General features: G+C 41.0%; 1 protein-coding gene across 1 annotated transcript in view; it reads right to left on the bottom strand.

Annotated features, from left to right (window-relative positions):
• Window positions 1-17650, bottom strand: part of KALRN (kalirin RhoGEF kinase) — a 966578-nt gene that overhangs the window by 414859 nt on the left and 534069 nt on the right. The window contains exon 13 of the mRNA XM_027845153.1: window positions 16847-17021. Within this exon, the coding sequence (XP_027700954.1) occupies window positions 16847-17021 (175 nt within the window). The remainder of the gene's footprint in view (window positions 1-16846; window positions 17022-17650) is intronic.

Raw genomic sequence — 17650 nt, 5'->3', positions numbered from 1 at the left:
GATTGTAAAAGTATCATTCCCTTTGTATGGCAAAAGAAAGTTTTCTTTATACAGTTGAGGTTACTTGTCCTGTATAGATCACAGAGCTAGTAAGCCCCACAGCCAAGATTAGAACCCAGGTCTTTTGACTTCAGGTCAAGGGCCCTTTCTTCTCCGTGATGCTGCCTCTCTAAATATCCTTATTCCAACAAATAATCAAGTCTTAAAATAAATTTGTATGAATCCACTGAAAAAGTCATGGAGTCTAATGTTGAAAATAATCATAATAAGAACTAACATTTATATAGTGCTTTAAGGTTTATAAAGTTCTTTACAAATACTATCTTATTTGATCCTCACCATGACCCTAAGGGGGATGTTATTATTACCATAATCTTACAGATGAGGAAATAAGAGTGGTTAAATGACTTGCCCACAGTCTCACAGCTAGTAAAGTGTCTGAAGCAGGATTCACACCCCGGTCTTCCTAATACTAATGTCAGTGCTCTATATCTACTACGACATCTAGTTGCTGAAAATGAAGCACGGTGAATAGGCATCGAATATCTTCTGTCCTTTTTTTTTTTTACCCTTTTAAATTTCCATGAAATTAAGGTAGCTGTTAGCGGAGTGGGTAGAATGCTTGACTTAAATCAGGAAGACCTGAGATCAAATTTGGCCTTAGATACTTACTAGCTGTGTGACCCTGGGCAAGTCACTTAGCCTTGTTTGCCTCAGTTTCCTCATTTGCAAATTGAGCTAGAGAGGATATGACAAACCACTCCAGTATCTTTACTGAGAAAACCCCAAATGGGATCACAAAGAGTCAGACAGTACTGAAAATGACTCAAATGCCAGTCTTTTCTCCTGGAGGCACCTGAGAATTAATGAAGATTTTTGAGTAAGAGAGTAGTATGATCAGACTTTTATCCTAAGAGTATGAATTTAGCAGCTATGTGGGGGACAGATTGCTGTTCTTTAATGCTAGTGCCTTCCCTCTGTTAATTATCTCTGATTCATCCTAATGAGATCTTGTCGGTACATAGTTTACAGGTTTTCTCCCCATTAGACTGTGAGCTCCTTGAAAGCAGGGACTGGCTTTTGCCTTTCTTTTTATCCCCAGGGCTTAGCACAGAGCCTGGAATCCAGTAGGTGTTTAGTAAGTTGTTACTGACCTGATAGACTGGAGAGGGAGACCAATTAGGAGCTCATTACAATAACCCAGGTGAGGAGTGAAAAAGGTCTGAATTAGGGTAGTAACCAAGTGAGCAGAGAGGGGGTAACTGATGTGGGAGATGTTGTAGATGCAGAATTGGCAAGATTTGGCAGATAAGACATGGGTAGGATAGGGTGAGGGAAAGTGACTCTTCAGTTACAACCCCGGGTGACTGGAAGAACAGTGCTGCCTTAACATGATTAAAGAAGTTTGGGGGACAGATGAGGTTCTAGAGGTAGAGAATGAATTCCCTCTTGGATAGATGCCCTGCATTTCTCCTTTCCTGAAACGGTACCTTTTCTTTTCAAGAGAGTAGGAAGAAGGGTTAGCTTAGTATGTCGCACCCAGTAACGCCCTTCCCTGATATTTGGCATAGGGTCTTCCTTTCCTTTGCTCAAGCCAAAACAGAACGCAAAATATAGTCTCCAGGAAACATTGGTTCTTTTATTTTACTTGGAAGGAACTTGGTCAGGACAGAAAGTAGGGGCTGAACCATGTGAGTGGATAATGAAACACAAGATACCCACAGGGCATTCAACTTTCAATCAACCTACTTTGCTTTTTACTTTCCACTCAATTAGCTCTAAATAATCCCCACCTCAGTTGCTGGCCCACTCAGACCCTTTCCTGGCTCCAGTGGCCTACCTCTCCCTCCCACTTCTTAGTTAATTGGAGCGCTGTTTCGAAAGTGGTGACCTCGTTGAAAGGCATATTGGAAGCATTTCTGTCCCAAGAATTACCTGCCCAAGAGACAAAGTCATCGTGGAAATCATGAGAAAAGAAGGGATTTAGAGAGAAGGTGGAGGAAGGTCTTTGCTCTCATATTGAGGAGCCAGCTTGATTTCTGTAGGAAAATAAGGGCTGCCATAAAAAGCTGAAACACATGCAGCCTCCTACTCTGTTGCCAACAGCAGCCCCTAGGGTTGTGGGGTAGGAGAGAATATTGCACTGATGCCCTCAGGGAACAACCTATGGTGACTTCTACCTTCCTTTCCTGGGTCATAATCAATAATTCACAGCCCTTCATCTTCTAAAGAGAGTTCCAATTATTTCCCCTTAGACACTATGCCTTGCATTTACCCACATTAAAACTCACTTGCCACTTTTTTGCCCACCTGAATGCATTTGTTAGCTCTTTCTGAGGCCAATACCCATTAGCTGAATTCTTTACTACCCAACAATTGTTTCATGTAACCAGCAGACTAGGAGATTTCATTGTGTGTTCCCTCCTCAAAATTGAGGGGTTTGGAGAGAGAATACACAGGGGAAGAAAATGCAATGCAATGTAATCTAATCAAATGTAATATGCACATATATTATATGTAGGGTCAAATCCCATTACAATGAACACCAAATGATTCCATTGTGTTTTAATGTCACTGAACTGAATATATTGCTTGAAATAAGCAAATCATTTGGGTGTGAAGATATTTTCATTATATCAAAAGTTTATTTTTTTTTAAAGATGAAAAGGGTTATGGTGTTTCTGAGAAGCACCATATTAGGGAATAGCAAAAATAATCCAAATATCCCACACTCAAAGGGGAAAATTCTATTAAATGATGATCGTAAACTGAATATCAGACTGCCCCAGCCAATGTTGTTTCAAAATAGTCCAAGAAGAATAAAATTAAGGGGTGAGAGAGGATTATATTGGGAGAAGGAGAGAGGGAGAGGTAGAATGGGGTAAATTATCTCACATAAAAGAGATAAGAAAATGCTTTTACAATGGAGGGGATGTGGGAGAAGGTGAGAGGGAATGAGTGAATCTTATTTTCATCAGATTTGACTTAAGGAGGGAATAACGTATATACTCAATTGGGTATGGAAATCTATCTTAACCTACAGGAAAATAGGGGGGAAGGGGATAATAGAGGAGGGGATAATGAAGGGGAGGGCAGATTGGGGGAGTGGATATCAGAAGCAAACACTTCTGAAGGAGGACAGGGTCAAAAGAGAGAACAGAATAAACAGGGTGCAGGATAGGATGAAGGCAAATATAGTTTTCCACAACATGACTACTATGGAAGTGTTTTGCATGACTACACATGTATAACCTGTATCGAGTTGCTTGCCCTCTCAATGAGGGTGGGTGGGGAGGGAGGAAGGGAGAAAATTTGGAACCCAAAGTTTTAAAAACAAATGTTAAAAATTGTTTTCACATGCAGCTGGGAAATAAGATATACAGGCAATGGGACATAGAAATCTATCCTGCCCTATAGGAAAATAGAAGGGGAAAGGGATAAGAGAAAAGGAGAGATAGAAGGGAGGGCAGATTAGGGGAAGGGGTATTCAGAATCCATGCTGTCTTGGGGTCAGGGGAGGGGTGAGATGGGGAGAAAATTTGGAACTCAAAATCTTGTGGAAGTGAATGTTGAAAACTAAAAATAAATTAATAATAGAAAAAGAACAGGCAAAAAAAATGGAAGCAGATAGCAGAATGGATTAAAAACCACAATCCTACAAAATAGTCCAAGAGAAGACTTGGGTTCAAATCCTACCTCTGACTGTTATAGTCTGTGTGATCTCGAGCAAGTCATTTAATTTCCCTTGGCCTCAATTTCCTCATCCGCAATACTAGATTGCAGCTAGATGGTACAATGGAAAGAGTGTCTGGCCTAGAGTTCAAAGCCAGCCTCAGACACTAGCTGTATGCCCCTGGGCAAGTCACTTAATGCTGTTTGCCTCAGTTTCCCCATCTGTAAAAGGAGCTGCAGAAGGAAATAGCAAAATGCTCTAGTATCTTTGCCTAGAAAACCCCAAATGGAGTCACAAAGAGTCAAATGTGACTGAAATGATTGAACAATATGAAGGGGTTAGATTGGATAGCTTCTGAAGTTCCCTTCATTTTTAGATTTATAGCCCTATGAATATCATTAATACATTATAATCAGAACTCCCCCCCCCCACCTCAGTTATATTATTGGGTCAACTTCTTGTTTGGGACACTGATATTTTGCTTATGTAATTAAACACATTGATCCCACTCCAACCATCTTCCTCTTGTCCTGACCCTCTGGTTTGTATAAGTCCACCAGTAGTTCCTTAATTCAAAGTTAAGTAGGGAGGTCTAGTTGCCTGGTGGGCTGATTAGGTCCAGGAAAAAGTTAACCTGTCAGGCATGTTTCAGAAGCTCATTGGTTGGGCTGATTGCAAGGCAGAAATACTTTTAGGTACCCTGATTGTCTAAAGTTGACTGCCTGATTTCTAGGAGGACTCTTTTCCTTCTAAATGCACTAATGATGTTCTCTTTAGTGTCAGAGGGCAGAGCTCAAATCAATAAGGGCAGCTACCAAGAGGCAGATTGAGGTTCCATCTAAGGGAGGAAAGAAGGAAAAAAAAAAACCCTCACAATCAGCTATTTAGAAAGTGGAATGGGCTGCCTTGCCAGGTCATTCTCCCTCACTGGAGGGTTTAATGCCAAGGCTGAGGGACCTGCTGTCAGGCATGTTGTAGAGGTATAGGTGACCACTGAGGTCTCTGTCAACTCTGAGACTCCATGGGAAAATTCTGTGAAAGAAACATCCTAAGAACTCTCATAGTCTGAGGTGTATATGGGAGGGGAGAGAAAAGGAGGAGCACCTAAATACAGTGGCAGTAGGTATCCTGGGTCATCGTGACAGTAAACCAGAGTATTGAGTGGTATTTGGCTAAGCTGATTTATCTAGAAATAGCGATAGTGTATTGTACAGGTAGAAGGAAGCCTTGGGCCAAGGGCAAATATTCATTCTACCTCTTTCTACCTCATAGAGGGCCCATCATCTAATCCTTTTTATATCTTGTATTTGTTGTTGCATTTTGTTACTTCCCCCATCCCCAGCCCACTAGATTATAAGCTCCTTGAGGGCAGAAACTGTATTTTTGCCTTTCTTTACATCCCCAGTGCTTTGTACAATACCTGGCACATAGTAGGCACTTAATAAATGCTTACTGACTGACTGAATCTTGGAGAGGAACTCCAAGCTTCCCCAGAGAAGCACCCCAACTTGACAGCAAAGACAGCCAGTCCAACTGAATTCATAATGAATTTGGAAGAGGAGGAGATGAGAGGGAGGATATATACAACGGAATCTGAATCTACTGGCAATGGACTCTCCAGATAAAATGTCACTTATGATTTAAAAAATATTCCTCGCAATGGTCTGGAGAGGGAGGCCACTTTGTTATCACAACTTAACAGGTAAAGAAACAGGTTCAAAGACTTCCAGTGATTTGCCCATAGTCACATAGCTAGTCAATGAGAGAACAAGATTTGAACCTTGTGACTGTCCTTAGAGTCCAGAGGACTGTGTTCAAATCTTGCCTCAGATACTTCCTAGCTGTGTGAGTCTAGGCAAGTCACTTCACCCTGTTTACCTCAGTTTCTTCATCTGTAAAATGAGCTGAAGAAGGAAATGGCAAACCACTCTGGTATCTTTGCCAAGAAAACCCCACCGGGGTCAAGAAAAGTCGAATATGACATTATTCCATACTGCTCTGGAAGCAGAAACATCATAGGGAGGCAAAAGAATTGTGACCGGTGCCTATTGACTATAGCCCAGTACTTTAAAGATCTGTGACTTAATGACTGTAGTTCTCTCCTTCAGCACTGAAGACTGCAGCTCCGTTCTGTCTTAGTAGATAGATAATCTTTGTGACATGCTATGGCCAAGAAGCTTCATCCAGCAGCCAACCTGGTGATGATACCTTGTGAACTTAGCTAAGCTGATCATGGGATCGTGGACTTAGATATGGAGGCGAATTCAGAGAAGATCTAGTCCGACCGCTTCATGTCACAGATGAGGAAACTGAAGCCCAGAAAGGTATACGATTCTACTAAGCTTTTACTGTTGTTCAGTCATTTAGTCATGTCTGACTCTTCGTGACCCCATTTGGGATTTTCTTGGCAAAGATAATGGGTGGTTTTCCATTTCCTTCTCCAGCTCAGTTTACAGATGAGGAAACTGAGGCAAGCAGGATTAAGTGACTTGCCCAGATTCACACAGCTAGTAAGTGTCCGAGGCCACATTTGAACTCAGGTCTTCCTAACTCTAGACCTGGTACTCTATCCATTGGGCCACCTAGCTGCCCATAGTAGAAATATGCTTCCCCGATTTCCTCCACCTATTTTCCAGGAAAGCCTAGAAACTACATAGATCATCTAATACATAGAGGAGATGAAGATACCAAGCAATGTACACCACTAATGCTTATTAACTGTCCCTTAGGACAGTCTAGGAATAATTTTTTTTAGAATGTTCCATGTTTGCAATAAGAATGTGGACTACAAAATTTTGCTCTGTTTCCAATAGACTTAGAAATTATTGAATCTTTTTTTATGGTCAACTTATTTCTATGATTTCCTCCTTCATCTTCATCTTATTTATTACCACCATGGATACCACCAAATGATACATGGGACCAGGCTGCAATCACAAAACTTTATGGAACACATGGGTTTGGAAAGGATCTTGAGATGATCTCATCTATTGTCCTGTGTTTGGGCAGGGTCCCAGAGAGATGAGAAATCAATTCAGCTTTCAAAAGCTCTCCCCATAAGAGCTTTCTATAGCCTCAGTCACTCTTCTCTGTGTTTGACAGTTCCTACTCTGTGAAAGCTTTTTTTCCCTCACTTCTAAGCCAAACCCTTCATGCTATCTCAGTAATTCATTCCTTTTGTTTCCTCTTTAATGGAGACAGGGAGCTAGGTCAGGGATGGGGAACCTTCAGCCTCGAGGCCACATGTATTTGGATTCAGGCCTCGAGGCCACAGGTTCCCCATCCCTGAGCTAGGTCATTGGTTAAATATCTAGTACCTTCTAAGCCAGTTCAAGTTTTCTGGCCCAGATGCATCACTTAGCCAGGTGTTGAGGAAAATTACGGATGTGATCTCCCAGTCACCATCACATTCTGATCCAATGGGAAAAATCCTCTCTAAAGCATCCTTGATGAATAATCATGCAGCTTCTACTTGAACACTTACAATAATGGAGACACAGCCAGTTATGTGACTAGATAGCTCTAAATTTTGGAAAGATTTTCCTTCTGTTGAACCATGGTCTTAGTCTCTCAACTTTGACCCACTGGTGCTGCCCTCTGGAACAATGCAGAATAAGTCTCTTCCTTCTTTTTTCACAAAAGCTCATTTGAAGACATCTTTAAGAAATCACTGAGAATGGGGGAGGGTCTAGAAGGGAAAATGGCCCAATTTTCATAAGGAGGGAATGAGTGGGGGTAGGGGTGGGGAGGAAATAGTGCAAGGCTGGCAAAACTCCAGAATGGATTATCAGGCAGATGGTTCATGAGTATTTAGAAAAGAATGCAGGCGTGACAAGGCATGAACAAGGAATGAATAGCCTGTGTTAATAGGAATGAGGTGTCCAAGTCATGGGAAGTCATTAGTTCCCTTCTACTCTGAACTGGACAGACCACGTCTGGAGTTCTTTGTTCAAATCTGGGTACCACATTTTAAGAGACATTGACAAATAAGAAAGGATCCAGGGGAGGACAATCAGAATGTGGAGGCATCTGGAAACCATCTTTCAGGATGACTGGCCAATGAAGCCAGAGATATTTAGTCTGTAGAAGATAAGACTTGGGGGAGCAGGGGACATGGAGGCCATCTCCAAAAATCTGGAGTAATGTCACATGGAAGAGAGAGGAGGGGCCGCAGAGGGTAAAACTAGGAAGGAAACTAGGTGCTTCAGAAGTTAAAGGGAGGCAAGGTCTGGTTCAACATAAAGACTTGACTAACAATTTTCAGTAATGGGTCAGGGTGCTGGGTTGTGGTGGCTGCAGTATCTGTAGCCAGGGGAGGTGGCACTGAACTAGCAGAAAAATAGAGGTATAAGAAGGAATTTTTTTCACTTGGGGCAAAAAGAGTTGATGGAAGGAGAGTAGGAGAAAAAGGAAAGCCCAACTGTGAGTAGACAGGGTGTTCTGTCTCCTCATTCTCTTCCAGTGACCAACAATGCCAGCCCTTTTCCCTCTACATCTCCCAGGGCCTGCCCAGTACTGAGTCTCCCTCAAGAGTAGGGGTCATTGGAGGACCACGAGATGTGCAGATGGCAGTCTTTGGCACCTCATCTTGGTTATGCCTTTGTAGAAGAATAAGCATACTGTTCAACCTCTCAGGGTAAGTATTGTCTGAGTGAATAAATGAATGAATAAAAATGCATTTCTTAAATTCTTCCTAGGTGCTACACTGTATGCTAAAGTGGATAAGAATAGTGAATGAAAAAAGTGCTGCCTGTTGAGTTCCATGGTGTTCAGAAGTCTGCTTCATGTCTTCTCTATTAGTGCCTATTCTACCTTAACCAACTGATAGGGTGCCCTTGACATAGGTGGAGGTTAATCATGGAGGAGAAGACCTAGGAAGACTGGACTTTCCAATGGGACATGATATCTTTTTTCAGTAGATTTCCTGGTAGTTCCAAGAAATTGAGTTAAAAATGGAGCTGTCGTCCTTGCGCTGGATAAAATTCCTTGTAGATTTGGAATGACAAGTTTTCATTTTTGGCAGCACCAGTCTTGGGCCCCAAACCAGTTTTGTTTTCTTCAGACCTGATACAATCTATTATGACAATTCAAGAAGCCCAATACAACAATTTAAGCATCACATATATTTTAATTTAATAATTAAATGAGTGAATAAAACTAGTGACATGATGAAGAAGGGGGAAGAAGCCTCACGGTCATGGCCCGATGCCTCCATCCTCTTGGCCACATTTCCCCATGGACTTTTCATAAACCACAAGAATCTGGAGCATGTTCAGCTAATGCTTTCTCTGTGGACAGGAAAACCACAGCTGTGGGTCCTGAAATCACAGAACCAGCTCTGGTTTGTGTCAGGTCACTTCTGGCACCTCTATGTGTGCTTGATTCTTTCCCAAGAGCCTTCACTGAAAAGTGGATGCCTGCTTCCCTGGACATTTGCTATGTGCCCACATAATTAAATGCCATGCTATTCAGAACAAGCTTACCCTTTATAAAAATCAACAGGGGCAACTTGATCTGGAGCAGGGACTTATCTTTTACCACGGACCTAGTAGGATTTCAATGTTAAAATCAGTGAGCTGATTTTAGCAGCCTTCTATTGTGCTAGATAGGTAGCTAGTTAGCTAGCTAGCTAGATAGATTGATAGATGGAGGGATAGAGGGATGGATAAATAAATGGGTAGATAGATTGATGGATAGATAGATGGAGAAATGGATGAATAAATGGATAGACTGATGGACGGATGGATAGATAAATGGTTGGACAAATAGATAAGCAAATGAATAAGTGAATGAACACACCAATGAATAAATGAATGAATGAATGAATGGAGTAGGGTCTCTTCATGGTCATTTCCACTAACAAAGGCTTCTGAATGTCTTTACCTGCCTGGTGTTTTTAAACTAGATAGTCTGATGTGCTACTATTTCACTATACCCTACCATTTTTCATGTCTTAATTGTAGACTAATGCTCTTGCAGGGTATACAAAGGTGAATGTTTCTGCCCACGAGGAGAAGGACTTCAATGGTTGTAAGGTAAGGGCTGTGTATGTTACAAGAGAGTGATCATAGATAAGTCATATTATGAAAAGGCAAGCAGTGCTTCATAAACTGTTTAAGAAATGCTAAAGGGGTTGTGAGTGGAAAAAGTTTACGATGCCCTGAAGAGAGCAATGATTCTCAAACTCTGGTCTCAGGACTACTTTATGCTCTTAAAAATTATTGAGAATCCCCAAAGAACTCTTTTTAAAAAATAGGTTATATCTATCAATATTTACAATATTAGAAATTAAAAGTGATAAATGCTTAAAATATGTATGAACATGTTTAAAAATAACAGTGACAAGTCCATTGTATCTTAACATAATACTTTAAATGAAAAATAACTATATTTTCCAAAGCAAAAAAAAAGAGTGAGAAGAGTGGCATTGTTTTGTATATTTTTGCAAATCTCTTTGGTAGCTGACTTAATAAAAGACAATTGGATCCTCCTATCTGGTTCTGCAGTCAATCTGCTGCAATTTTGGTTGAAGTGTATGAAGAAAATCTGGCCTCACATAGATAATGGAGTTGAAAAAGGGAGGAATATTTTAATAAGCAAATAATGTCAGTAGTATTAGGACAGGCAGCTAAGTGATACAGTGGATAGAGTGCTGAGCCTAAGGTTAAGAAGACCTGAATTCAAATCCAGACACTTACTAGCTATGTGACTCTGGGCAAGTCACTTAGCCTGTTTGCTTCAGTTTCCTCATCTGTAAAATGAGCTGGAGAAGGAAATGGCAAATCCCTCCAGTAACTGTGCCAAGAAAGTCCCAAATGGGGTCATAAAGAGTTGAACATGACTGAAATGACTGAATAGTGACATTATTAGGACAATAGTTTTGGCATCAAGGACCCCCTGAAAGGTGTCTGGGATTCCCAAGGGTCCTCAGAAAATACTTTGAGAATCACTGGCATAGAGGGTAGAGCTTTTGACCTGAAGTTAGGAATACCTGGACCCTTAATAGCTGTGCTACTGTGGGCAATCACTTCACTTAATCTTTCTGGACCTCACTTTCCTCATCAGTAAAATGGGAGAATAAAACTTTACATTATAAATGAATGAATGAGTAAATAAATAAATAAAGTCCTTACATTAGAGGGTTGTTATGAGGCTCAAATGGAATGTTTAGGTAAAGCATATTATAAATGTTAGTTATCATTGTGTGGGGTGGGAGTAGGGAGGTACCCAGACCTGTGATTTTATCAGGTGAGGGAACCTCTGGTGAGCTGACTTGTCCTGTCAGTGCAGACAGGCAAGTGCTCTGAAATGTGTAACTTCACAGAATTCCCTTTTAACCTTTCCACACCTCTGTTTCCTCATTTGTAAAGCTGGGGATCAAAACACCTACTTCAAAGGAGAATCTGTATCCCTTTAAAAAATGTAACTTTTAACAAGCTTTCATAGTGTTTTACACGCGTGATTTTACTTGAGCCTCCCAACAGGGCTCTGAGGACAGGAGAGGGATGGGAGGGACCTGTGATTTTATCTGCTTAGCAGGGCAGTCATTGCCCAGGATAGGGCTCTCATCAATGGAATAAAAGACCAAGAGAGAGTGATACAGTTGGAAGAACCCTGAAGTAGGAGCCAGGACACTTGAGTTCTGACTGTGGCTTTGGCTCTTCAGATGTAGGTATCCAACTGCTTGAGAAACTTAGAGTCTAAGTAAGAGAACCAATCCAATTGAGCCACTGAGGGGTAAAATGCCCAGACTCACACAGTCATGATGTGGTCAGAGGCAGGATTTGAACCTGGGTCTTTCTGACTCCAAGGCCAGCTATTTATCCGTGATGCAAGGCCACCTCTAATTACTATAATCATTTCAGACCAATTTAAGACCTCATGATTTTGTGTAGAAGTTAAAATTGTTTTAGGAGGAATAATAAATTAAAGCAATTATATGCATTGTATCTCAGGAAATCTAGAAGGACCTGTTTTTAGATTAATTCAGAAATTCACTTTAATATGCTGACCTAACATAATGACAGAATTTTGTCTGGATCTTTTAGCTGTGACAAATTGTATAGAAAACCTTGCTACATCACTGGTAATGGGTGACCTAGGACACCCCTGAAGAGTAAGGAATTTTGGTTATATCCAGAGGACAAATACAAAATTCACTGGATTTTTATCAAGTACTAAATACACTATGCACCAGCCATACCAGACTACTTGCTACACCCCACACCTACACAATGCTCTATCTCCCATCTCCGGGCCTTTACATTGGCTGTCCCCCATGCCTCACTTCTTGAGGGCTACTCAAAAAACATGCCCCCTCCAAATATCTCTCCAACTGGTCTATCACCATTCCCTCAGATTTTACAGTTTATAATTCTTATGTTTATAGGCTTGGTCCATGTCAAAATGCATATACTCCTAATAGGGTTACACATTAAGTGCTTGTTAGCAATTAACATTTCAGTGTGTATTAGTTTATGATGTGCCAACTGAGAACAGGTTTTGATGGGTAAAGGGAAGGATAGACAAACATGATGATGCTAGTTGACAGAGGAAGAAGGCACCACCACTGGATTAAGGGGGAGGACTTGGAAAGGGTGTTGAAAGGACACATGTTACTCACTTCTGCTTCTTAGAATACCTGGTTTCCTTCCAGACAGCTCCAATCCCACCTTCCACATAAAGCTGCTCCTGATCCCCACCCCTCCAGCTTCTAGTGTCATTTCTCCCTAAATTATTGTATGTTAATTTTGCACATATTATATATATACATGCTATCCCTACCTATTAGAATATAAATTCCTTAAGGGCAGATAGAGGGGAAGGGCTGTTTCAATTTTTGTCTTTGTATTCCCCAGTGTTTAATAGAGAGTCTGGTATATAATGTTCAGCCCCGTCTGACTCTTCATGACCCCATTTGGGCTTTTCTTGGCAAAGATACTGGAGTGGTGTGCCATTTCCTTCTCCAGTTCATTTTATAGATGAAGAAACTGAGGCAAACAGGGTTAAGTGACTTGCATAGGGTCACACAGCTAGTGTCTGAGGACAGATCTGAACTCAGGTCTTCCTGACTCCAGGCCTGGCACTCTATCCACTGTGCCACCTACTTATCCTGGTACATCGTAGGTGCTTAATAGGTGCTTTGCTGATGGATTGATCACCTGACTTTTAAGCACAGCACATTGCTCAGTGTTCTTTCACTTTGAAAAGCTCTGTGAATTTCAGGAAATTAGACATTTTTAAAAAATAATTTAATTTTTCATTTGACCTTAGAGATCCAGCCCATTTCCTTATTTTAAAGATGAGGAAACTGAGGCTCAGAGGAGTTAAGAAATTTTCCTCAGGTCACATAGCTAGTTAGGTACTAGAACTCTGATCTCCTTTCTCTTAGTCCAGTGTTTTGGTCTGTCTCCACTAAACTACAGATTTTAATCTGTTTTCAGTTTAGGCAAACTTTTTTTAATATGAAATATTTAGTTCAATCATAAATTCCTCAAGGAATTAAATAAGGGCTTTGTCAGAGTTCTAGGGTCAAGAAATAATTCTCAAATCTCTTCTCACTTTTCCCCTTATTAACCTATAATTAACATTATGTACCTTACAGCGTATTACCTTCCTGATTGAGTTTTTATTATATCATTTTGAATAAATGGATTTTTAAAAAAATCACAACAGTAACTGCTCTAGGACATTTTCTGTTCTTAAAATACATGTAGAGGGGGCAGGGCAGAGGGGAGAAGGAAAAAAGAGATCTGTGATTTCATCTCTTTTGGGAGTTCCCAGTATGGAAGCTCTTTCTACCAATACAGATTAGAACTCATCTGTAATTTACAGTCTCAGAAAGGAGCCTGAACAATAAATTAGATTACTTGCCAATGTTTTGTTTTGTTTTTTTGTTTTTGTTTTTGTTTTTTTTGGTGAGACAATTGGGGTTAAGTGACTTGCCCAGGGGTCACACAGCTAGTGAGTGTTACGTGTCTGAGGTCAGATCTGAACTCAGGTCCTCCTGACTCCAGGGTCAGTGCTCTATCTACTGTACCACCTAGCTGTCCGGCCAATGGTTTTTAAAAATATCCATCATTCATGAAAAATATTTTCTACTTAAAAAAAACCGATATGCTAAGTTGCACAACTTAGGCATTGAATTATGATTTTATGATTTGCTCAAAGCTAGGTAGGGAGACATATTCAACTTCAATAATACTTAAGGGAAAACGTCTGCATTTGTACAGGCAGACCTCACTTTACAGCTTAGTTTCTCCATCTCTTATGCAGGCACCATGTTCTAGCCGGTATCATTATTATTTGTGTGGATATCTGATTTCCCTCGCTAGGGACTATGTCTTGTCGATCTCTGCCCCTATCATAGAACCTAGCACAGTGCTTGCATCTCACAAGTAGTTAATAAACATGTGTACCCAGTATCTAAATTTGCCAACGACATACAGAGGAATACCTAAAATGAGTCAGCTTTGGGAAAAATTCTGAAGTAGTCAAAGCTTGTTTTCTGTGTCCTTTCAACACCCTTTCCAAGTCCTCCCCCTTAATCCAGTGGTGGTGCCTTCTTCCTCTGTCAACTAGCATCATCATGTTTGTCTATCCTTCCCTTTACCCATCAAAACCTGTTCTCAGTTGGCACATCATAAACTAATACACACTGAAATGTTAATTGCTAACAAGCACTTAATGTGTAACCCTATTAGGAGTATATGCATTTTGACATGGACCAAGCCTATAAACATAAGAATTATAAACTGTAAAATCTGAGGGAATGGTGATAGACCAGTTGGAGAGATATTTGGAGGGGGCATGTTTTTTGAGTAGCCCTCAAGAAACAAGGTTAAAGACTCATCCAAGACCAGCCAAGAGGCTACTTTTAAAGCAAACCCAATATGTGAAAACTTTTCATTATACAAATAATATTTTTGGGGGGAGTGATTTTTTTTATTTACAAAAGAGTTCACCAAAGGATTCTTTTAAATAATAATTTATCCTATTGTTGCAGTTAAGATATGATCTGGTTGATAAAAACTTTGATTTATACTTTTCTAGAATACCTTCTATTGCCTAAAATGAGTACTCTTCTACAAAGGTTCACCATGTACAGAGCATATACTTTAAATTGTTATTTAAGGAGAGAAATTGGATTTACACTAAATTATTAACACTTTCCCTCAGTCCCTTTGTGAACAGAGACATAGCTCAACTCATATGGCTAGTTGATGGGAGGGGAGGGGGTATGGTTGGTGGCAATGGAATGGAGTAAAGTACATCTGACTCATACAGAAATTAAACCAGCAACCTTGACCTCAACAACAGCATGTTCAAATACCATGAGCGCTCATGTTCCAGATCGGAGGGCTATGTGGTGATTTGGGAAGAGAGAATAGTAATATAAACCACAGATGGAAAATGACTACATTTGCTGCCACAATTTTCCCTCCTGATAATTCCACCCTTAGATGATAGGTGGGTCTGGGGGGAGATGAATTCTGCAAGCCCCTGGATTACAGGCACCTGGACCATATTGTCCAAAACTGATCCACTCCCAATCAGAACACATGGCCTGACAAAGACTATGCCCTTTTGTGAAGTCTATCTAAAAGTACACATTCTATTCTTGAAAATGGGACCGACCCAGAAATCTGGGACATATGGTCATTGTTTTTATGAGGCAGGGTTGTTATACCAGAAGGTGAAATATGCAAGGAGATACAATATGGCACCCGACTATGGGGTTTCAGAAATGGACTGATTAGCCTATGGAGTAGGACAAAACTTTGTTCTTCATTCATCAGCCTTTTAATCTGCTCTCTTAATTGCTGTGGGACTAAATGAGGACAATTTCTTAGCTTTAGGGGGTGTATGAGTTTTATGTTTGCCAGCATGTCTCCACTCTGGGTCCTGCTATCTTGGACAAGTGCACCAATCACTTTGATCTATATATACAGCAAGCCTAGTGCTGAGAATACCACGGGCTTTTGAAAACAGCCTGTTCCCTTCCCGAGTCCTGTTGTTGTTCAATGGAATAGTGTCCGACTCTTCATGACCCTATTTTGGGGTTTTCTGGGCAAAGATACTGGAGTGGTTTGACATTTTCTTCTCCTGTTCATTTTACAGATGAGGAAACTGAGGCAAACAGGGTGAAGGGACTTTCCCAGGGTCACACAGCTAGTAAGTGTTTGAGGCTGGAATTGAACTCATGAAGATGAGTCTTCCTAACTCCAGGCCTGGCATTCAATCCACTGTGCCACCTAGCTGCCCTCCTGATAGTGAAGTAAGGCCATGCTCATGACTGATTAGCCAACTTGCTAACGATGACAGACTTTGAAAACCCATTACTAAGCAAAGGGGCACAGTGAAATAAATTTGCCCGGAGAGTAGGGAAATGGGACTCTCCACAGTATTATCTAAATATTCCAGAAAATTCATACACAGATAAAAAAACCAATGGAGATGGGGTTCTGTATCACTGGTGTCTAGTACAACTCCCTCATTTTATGGATGAGGAAACTGAGGCCCAGAAAGTAGAAATGACTCACCCACAGTTAGTGGCAAAGCCAAGATCAGAACCCATGTGTCCTGGCTCCTAGTTCAATGTTCTTCTGACTATATCACACTATCTCTTTCTCTTTTACCTTGTACATGGCAGAACCATGCCAGGCAACACAGGCAAAAACAAAAGGAGTGTCCTGCTACCACAAAGGGTAATTTTGAGGATCAAGTGAAATCATGTAGAAGTGGGTTTTTAGTGTACGTAGATAAAAAGACACAAACACACATAGTCGTGGGGGACGAGGCATGATGAATCAGTGTGTGGAGGGTCAAGGATATCATCTTACATCATCTCCCAGAGACTATTAGTTAGCAAATCCCTTTCCTTGTTTCTTTGGCATAAGATCATAGACTTAGGGCTGAAAGGAATCTGAAAGGTCAGCTAGTCCAGTTCCTTCATTTTACAGATGAGGAAACAGGCCCACAAAGGTTAAGTGACTTGCTTGAGGTCACACAAGGACTAAGCGCCCAAGGGAGGATTTGAACCCAGATCTTCTGACTCCCGAGTCAATGGTTTATCTCCTGCGCCACGCTTCTTCCTCCACTTAGGTGATCCAGTTCCTCACCACGCTAGCCATTGGCCCCTAAAGTCACTTCCATACAAAGTTAGTCTATTACCTCAATGGTGTATTGCTCAAAGATCCGCAGCTGTAGGAAGATGTCCAGCTTGATTTTGCGCTCGTGGAAAAGCTCTTCCATCTGCACTTGGGCTTCATCGAGCTGCTGCAGAACTGATTCGATGTGGCTGATGGAACTATTATGCGGCGTCTTGTTGCTAGACACCGCTGAGTCCCTGTAGCAGAGCAGGAAGAAAAGAAAGGCAATGTGTAAGATGTTACATGTGCCATCTAATAGAGCCCGAGTCTCTACGATGTGCCTAGCAATGGAGCCGACATACAAAGTCAAAGCTCTGAGGAAGTTTATGTCGTTCAATAAACAAGCATTCTAGAGCTGAAAGGGATCTCAGAAACCCAACATCCTCATTCTACAGACAAGGAAACAGTCTCAGAGGAGGAAAGCAAGATGCTCACAGCGAGTTAGAGGCTGAATGAGGATTAGAACGCCAGACTCCTGGTTCCCAATCCAGTGTTCTTCCTACTCCATCCCGCTGTCACTTTGCCCTTTACCATGTGCATGGAAACACCAAACTGGGTAATAGAGGCAAAAGACGGTTATTGCCTGACTGTTGCACCCAGTGGTTTTTGAAGGTAAAAGTCTTTTGGAAAGCATAAAGTGACATATAAATTTTTATGAATGACTCCCCCCACCAACAACAAAAAAATGCAGTCCTGATCATAAGAAATTTACAGTGTATTTGGGGGAGACAAAATACAAATGAAAATGTATATCAAACAATTGGCGAAGAATGGAAAAGAACATGTCAACAAGGGGAATATGCTAGAATTATAGCTTGAAGTCCTA

This window comes from Vombatus ursinus, unplaced genomic scaffold (assembly GCF_900497805.2).
Source record: "Vombatus ursinus unplaced genomic scaffold, bare-nosed wombat genome assembly UNPS02014959.1, whole genome shotgun sequence".
NCBI classification, from domain to species: Eukaryota; Metazoa; Chordata; class Mammalia; order Diprotodontia; family Vombatidae; genus Vombatus; species Vombatus ursinus.
The sequence above is the reverse complement of the archived record's forward strand: the minus strand, read 5'-3'. Positions and strand labels throughout refer to the sequence as shown.